The following is a 7,876-nucleotide window of genomic DNA, read 5'->3' as shown; positions in this document are numbered from 1 at the left end:
AGTAATACAGGCGGGTGAGAGAGAATGATAAACAGTGAGTCATATAGGCGGGTTAGAGAGAATAATAATAACTGAGTCATACAGGAGGGTGAGAGAGTAATAAGCAGTGAGTCATACAGGTGGGTGAGAGAGTAATAAACAGTGAGTCATACAGGTGGGTGAAAGAGAGTAATAAACAGTGAGTCATAGAGGTGGGTGAGAGAGAGTAATAAACAGTGAGTCATACAGGCAGGTGAAAGAGAGTAATAAACAGTGAGTCATACAGGAGGGTGAGAGATAGTAATAAACAGTGAGTAATACAGGAGCGTGAGACAGAATAATAAACAGTGAGTTATTCAGGCGGGTGAGAGAGTAATAAGCAGTGAGTCATACAGGTGGGTGAGAGAGAGTAATAAACAGTGAGTCATACAGGCGGGTGAGAAAGAATAATAATCATTGAGTCATACAGGCGGGTGAGAGAAAGTAATAAACAGTGAGTCATACAGGCGGGTGAGAGAGAATAATAAACAGTGAGTCATACAGGCGGGTGAGAGAGAGTATTAAACAGTGAGTCATACAGGCGGGTGAGAGAGAGTATTAAACAGTGAGTCATACAGGCGGGTGAGATAGAGTATTAAACAGTGAGTCATACAGGCGGGTGAGAGAGAGTATTAAACAGTGAGTCATACAGGCGGGTGAGAGAGAGTATTAAACAGTGAGTCATACAGGCGTGTGAGAGAAAGTAATAAACACTAGCACTCAATGTCCTTGTGCACTGGAGAGAGTAATAAACAGTGAGTCATAGAGGCGGGTAAGACAGAGTAATAAACAGTGAATCTATCTATCTATCTATCTATCTATCTATCTATCTATCTATCTATCTATCTATCCTTCACCTTCAGAGCTGTACTGTGTATGGAGAATTGTGTTGCTAATTGTTACTTGTGTTCTGTTTATATTTGGTTACTGTATTGAAATGTCATGTTCTGTGTACCCTTTACTGTATGTACGGCGCTGCGGACCACTTGTGGCACCCTATAAATAAAATTTAATAATAATAATAATATCTACCAGACCATCCAACCATCCATCCTTCCACAAAAACATTCATCTATTCATTCATCTATCCACCAAACTATCCAGCCATATCTATCTATCTATCTATCTATCTATCTATCTATCTATCTATTTATCTATCTATCTATCTATCTATCTATCTAATATCTATCTATCTATGTAATATCTATCTATCTATCTATCTCATATCTATCTAACTATCTATGAAATATCTATCTATCTCATATCTATCTAACTATCTATGTAATATCTATCTATCTATCTATCTCATATCTATCTATCTCATATATATCTCATATCTAATCTATCTCTCTCATATCTATCTATCTATCTCATATCTATCTATCTATCTATCTATCTATCTATCTATCTATCTATCTATCTATCACATATCTATCTATATATCTATCTATCTCATATCTATCTATCTCATATCTATCTATCTATCTATCTATCTATCTATCTATCTATCTATCTATCTATCTATCTATCTCATATCTATCTATCTCATATCTATCTATCTCATATCTATCTATCTATCTATCTATCTATCTATCTATCTATCTATCTATCTATCTATCACATATCTATCTATATATCTATCTATCTCATATCTATCTATCTATCTTATATCTATCTATCTATCTCATATCTATCTATCTATCTATCTATCTATCTATCTATCTATCTATCTATCTATCTATCTAACTATCTATGTAATATCTATCTATCTGTATATCTCATATCTATCTAACTATCTATGTAATATTTATCTATCTATCTCATATCTATCTATCTATCTATCTATCTATCTATCTATCTCATATCTATCTTTCTATCTATCTCATATTTATATCTATCTATGTAATATTTCTCTATCTGTCTATCTATCTATCTCATATCTATCTATCTATCTATCTATCTATCTATCTCATATCTATCTAACTATCTATGAAATATCTATCTATCTCATATCTATCTATCTATCTATGTAATATCTATCTATCTATCTATCTCATATCTATCTATCTCATATATATCTCATATCTAATCTATCTCTCTCATATCTATCTATCTATCTCATATCTATCTATCTATCTATCTATCTATCTATCTATCTATCACATATCTATCTATATATCTATCTATCTCATATCTATCTATCTCATATCTATCTATCTATCTATCTATCTCATATCTATCTATCTCATATCTATCTATCTCATATCTATCTATCTATCTATCTATCTATCTATCTATCTATCTATCTATCTATCTATCTATCTATCTATCACATATCTATCTATATATCTATCTATCTCATATCTATCTATCTATCTTATATCTATCTATCTATCTCATATCTATCTAACTATCTATGTAATATCTATCTATCTATCTATCTATCTATCTATCTATCTCATATCTATCTATCTCATATATATCTCATATCTAATCTATCTCTCTCATATCTATCTATCTATCTCATATCTATCTATCTATCTATCTCATATTTATATCTATCTATGTAATATTTCTCTATCTGTCTATCTATCTATCTCATATCTATCTGTTATCTATCTATCTCATATCTATCTATCTATCTATCTATCTATCTATCTATCTATCTATCTATGTAATATCTCTGTCTATCTATCCTACCAATTATTCATCAAACCAACTATCCATCCATCCAATCAATCCTCCTTCCTTTTACTAAACCATCCATCCAACAACCATCCATATCTCCATCAACCAAACCATCCATCTATCCTTTCATCCATTCAAAGAATCATCCTACCAACAACTATCCATCCAACCAACCAACCATCCTTCCATCCACCAAACTATTTATCTAACAACCATCCATCCACCAAACTATCTATCCATCCTTTCATCCAACCGTCCATCTATCTTCCAACCAACCGTCCATCCACCAAACCGCCCATCATGTTTCTCTTACCATAAGCTGCCGGATCGGCCACATGTTCCTGCATGAAGCAGCCAAATCCCGACAGGTTGGTGGTGACGCTGGGGATTCCCATCACGGTGCACTCAGCTGGTAAAGAAACATCATCATCATTTGAAGCCGTTGGGGATTCTATAGCTTCCAGGAATTGGGCAATTTTTATAGTAAATCTGGTAAGAATCTTCTCAGCTTATTTTATTCAGTCTTTGGGGGAATTTAATTAGGTGGAAAAATCCACCTTTCATCACCGTGAAGCCTAGCTGCGCACATATCGGGCACTTACGCTAATGCCGACATCACCATTACCCTCACAGCCTGATGCCGGCAGGTGCAATGTGACATTCCGGAAAGGCACATTATGCCGATGATGGGGAATTGATATTATCATTATCTTATAATGCTGTATTCTGCAGGTTTCCTCACCACCCCCTCTACTAATTCTCTGAGTAAACTGATCTTCATTCATTCACATGTGTCACACCGAACAGCCCCCCACATTCTCACTGTGACCAATTTGTTGTCCTGATACCATATCACTAAATACGCCTCGTCCTCCCCCAGGAAACATTAACATTAATCTCACATAAGAGATTCCTGAGATGGGTTCTGAGAAATCTGTCATATAACAATGGTGAGGAGATAATGAGCCCTGTGTCACCCGTCGTGTGCGCCCCGCATGTTTACTGGCAGTGATACGTGTGTGACAGATACTAAGCTGTCAGGTGCTGTCACTATATAAACACCCGGGGGCTGGTCTCTCTCCCATCTAATCCTGGGATCCCCCTCTTCCCAGGTTGCAATATATCCATCAGTAAATCATACATGTCAGTAACATTATACTATTCATCCTCATGCATCCTGTAGATTGTAAGCTTTGTTGGCAAGACCTTCTTTAATTTCTCTGTATTTAAATACAATTTTAATATTTTGTTAATAACATAAATACACAGTAATGCGGGAAATACTGCCAGGATATAAATGTCATGGTGATAATAATAAATTCTACATTTCAATAATATGCAGATTGTTATATATTAGTAAACACATTGCAATTAAATGATTATACGAAACAGTACTTGGATAATAGGAAACATTTCAAAAGTGATCAGTATGTCTTAGTCACTGACTAGGTGAATATTCTGTGTCTGATATGAAATAGTTCCAGGCGACACCTTTGATCATTATATGGCTGTATTACGTACATTACTTAGAAAGAAACCATATTGTAATTTCAATTTATGTCAGCCGCAGCGCAAGGATCCTAAATGACGTAATTTACTGAGGCCTCAGCTAATCAATAATATTACTCACCAGGTGTATATCACCAGTGCTCATACTGTACATCCCTCACCAGGTGTATATACCCAGTGCTTATACTGTACATCCCTCACCAAGTGTATATCCCCAGTGCTTATACTGTACATCACTCACCAGGTGTATATCCCCAGTGCTTATACTGTACGTCCCTCACCAGGTGTATATCACCAGTGCTTATACTGTACATCACTCACCAGGTGTATATCCCCAGTGCTTATACTGTACATCCCTCACCAGGTGTATATCCCCAGTGCTTATTCTGTACATCCATCACCAGGTGTATATCCCCAGTGCTTATACTGTACATCCCTCACCAGGTGTATATCCCCAGTGCTTATACTATACATCACTCACTAGGTGTATATCCCCAGTGCTTATACTTTACATCCCTCACCAGGTGTACATCCCCAGTGCTTATACTGTACATCCCTCACCAGGTGTACATCCCCAGTGCTTATACTGTACATCCCTCACCAGGTGTATATACCCAGTGCTTATACTGTACATCCCTCACCAAGTGTATATCCCCAGTGCTTATACTGTACATCACTCACCAGGTGTATATCCCCAGTGCTTATACTGTACGTCCCTCACCAGGTGTATATCACCAGTGCTTATACTGTACATCACTCACCAGGTGTATATCCCCAGTGCTTATACTGTACATCCCTCACCAGGTGTATATCCCCAGTGCTTATTCTGTACATCCATCACCAGGTGTATATCCCCAGTGCTTATACTGTACATCCCTCACCAGGTGTATATCCCCAGTGCTTATACTATACATCACTCACTAGGTGTATATCCCCAGTGCTTATACTGTACATCCCTCACCAGGTGTATATCCCCAGTGCTTATACTGTACATCCCTCACCAGGTGTATATCCCCAGTGCTTATACTATACATCACTCACTAGGTGTATATCCCCAGTGCTTATACTGTACATCCCTCACCAGGTGTATATCCCCAGTGCTTATACTTTACATCCCTCACCAGGTGTACATCCCCAGTGCTTATACTGTACATCCCTCACCAGGTGTATATCCCCAGTGCTTATACTGTACATCCCTCACCAGGTGTATATCCCCAGTGCTTATACTGTATATCACTCACCAGGTGTATATCCCCTGTGCTTATACTGTATATCACTCACCAGGTGTATATCCCCAGTGCTTATACTGTACATCACTCACCAGGTGTATATCCCCAGTGCTTATACTCAGTGGCGTCACTAGGAGGGTGCAGGGGGTGCGGCCCGCATCGGGTGTCACCCTTCAAGGGGGTGACACCTTACCTTACCAAGAGCAAGAAGAGCAACACCGCACCGCACATCACACCCACGGCACCACCGCGCACCGCCGACCATGAGCTGCTGCTGGAGGCGGAGTCTGACACCTTCACTGTATAGCTGGCTGGTCCGTCCTGCAGTGCCGCGTGCTTGTCCTCCTCTGCTCTGCCCGGCGCCGCACATTCTCTCACCACGGCCGGCGTCCAGAGCCACACACAGGCACAGAGAATCTCTGTGCCTGTGTGTGGTTCTGGATGCAGGCCACGATGACGTCATTTCGCACGCCGGCTCCGCTTGGAGTTATGGGAGCCGCTCAGCCTGATGGAGGAGGAGGGAACCCGGCCTGAGCGCGCTGTGTGCCATGAAGGACTGCGCACCGTACCCCACCCAGAAAGACCGAGTGCTGGCCTGCAGGTAATGAAGAGAGAGGAGACGAGGTAAGTACTGACCGCGCAGCACAGGGGAGGGGGCACAGCATAAGGGGGATTACTGGGGGCTGGAGCCACTGCATAAGTAGCGCTTCTGGAAGCACAGTTTAAGGGGCATTGCTGGGGGCATTGTATAAGGGCACTAATGGGGGCACAGCTTAAGGGGCATTGCTGGGGGCATTGTATAGGGGCACTAATGGGGGCACAGCTTAAGGGGGACTGTATAAGGGCACTAATGGGGGCACAGCTTAAGGGGCACTGCATAAGAGGTGCTACTGGGGACACAGTTTAAGGGGCATTGCTGGGGGCACTGCATAAGAGAGGCAATACTGGGGGCACTGTATAAGGGCACTACTGGGGGCACAGCTTAAGGGGCATTGCTGGGCCACTGCATAAGGGGTGCTACAGGGTGCACAACATAAGGGTCATTGCTGGGGACACTGCATAAGACATGCAATACTGGGGGCACTGTATAAGGGCACTACTAGGGGCACAGCTTAAGGGGCATTGCTGGGCCCTGCATAAGGGGCACTACACGAGGCACAGTTTAAGGAGCATTTCCGGGCCACTGCATAAGAGGCATTACTGTGCGAACTGCATAAGGAGCGCTACTGGGGGTACAGCATATGGGGCTCTAATAAAGGGGACCTTGCATAATGGGCTCTAGTACAGGGGGCATTGTATATTGGGCACATTACTTATGTAAATGTCACTATGTTTTATCTGTGATATTGTATTTTAAAGGTATAATGTTAGTTTTGTTAGCTGTTTATTTTCTTACTATTACCATTGCATATAGCGATAGTCCAAAAACAGTACTAAGGATTCTGAGTGTTGCGATATAAGGCCCATGTGGGGGGGGGGGGTGTGTGACACCATGAGCTACCACACCGGGTGACACCAACTCTAGTGACGCCTCTGCTTATACTGTACATCCCTCACCAGGTGTATATCCCCAGTGCTTATACTGTACATCACTCACCAGGTGTATATCCCCAGTGCTTATACTGTACATCCCTCACCAGGTGTATATCCCCAGTGCTTATACTGTACATCCCTCACCAGGTGTATATCCCCAGTGCTTATACTATATATCACTCACTAGGTGTATATCCCCAGTGCTTATACTGTACATCCCTCACCAGGTGTATATCCCCAGTGCTTATACTGTACATCCCTCACCAGGTGTATATCCCCAGTGCTTATACTGTACATCCCTCACCAGGTGTATATCCCCAGTGCTTATACTGTACATCCCTCACCAGGTGTATATCCCCAGTGCTTATACTGCATATACCTCACCAGGTGTATATCCCCAGTGCTTATACTGTATATCACTCACCAGGTGTATATCCCCAGTGCTTATACTGTACATCCCTCACCAGGTGTATATCCCCAGTGCTTATACTGTACATCCCTCACCAGGTGTATATCCCCAGTGCTTATACTGTACATCCCTCACCAGGTGTATATCCCCAGTGCTTATACTGTATATCCCTCACCAGGTGTATATCCCCAGTGCTTATACTGTACATCCCTCACCAGGTGTATATCCCCAGTGCTTATACTGTACATCCATCACCAGGTGTATATCCCCAGTGCTTATACTGTACATCCCTCACCAGGTGTATATCCCCAGTGCTTATACTGTACATCCCTCACCAGGTGTATATCCCCAGTGCTTATACTGTACATCCCTCACCAGGTGTATATCCCCAGAGCTTATACTGTATATCCCTCACCAGGTGTATATCCCCTGTGCTTATACTGTACATCCATCACCAGGTGTATATCCCCAGTGCTTATACTGTACATCC

The 7,876-nt window shown here is 41.5% G+C and overlaps 1 protein-coding gene across 1 annotated transcript in view; it reads right to left on the bottom strand.

The window, feature by feature from the left end:
• Positions 1-3,019: 3,019 nt before the first annotated feature.
• Positions 3,020-7,876, bottom strand: part of LOC148431174 (glycogen [starch] synthase, liver-like) — a gene marked incomplete at its 3' end in the record, with an annotated part of 84,845 nt that continues 79,988 nt past the window's right edge. Inside the window, exon 13 of the mRNA XM_088466242.1 lies at positions 3,020-3,115. Within this exon, the coding sequence (XP_088322368.1) occupies positions 3,020-3,115 (96 nt within the window). The remainder of the gene's footprint in view (positions 3,116-7,876) is intronic.

This window comes from Taudactylus pleione, unplaced genomic scaffold, assembly GCF_031769625.1.
Source record: "Taudactylus pleione unplaced genomic scaffold, aTauple2 ptg002729l, whole genome shotgun sequence".
In the NCBI taxonomy this organism is placed as follows: Eukaryota; Metazoa; Chordata; class Amphibia; order Anura; family Myobatrachidae; genus Taudactylus; species Taudactylus pleione.
The sequence above is the reverse complement of the archived record's forward strand: the minus strand, read 5'-3'. Positions and strand labels throughout refer to the sequence as shown.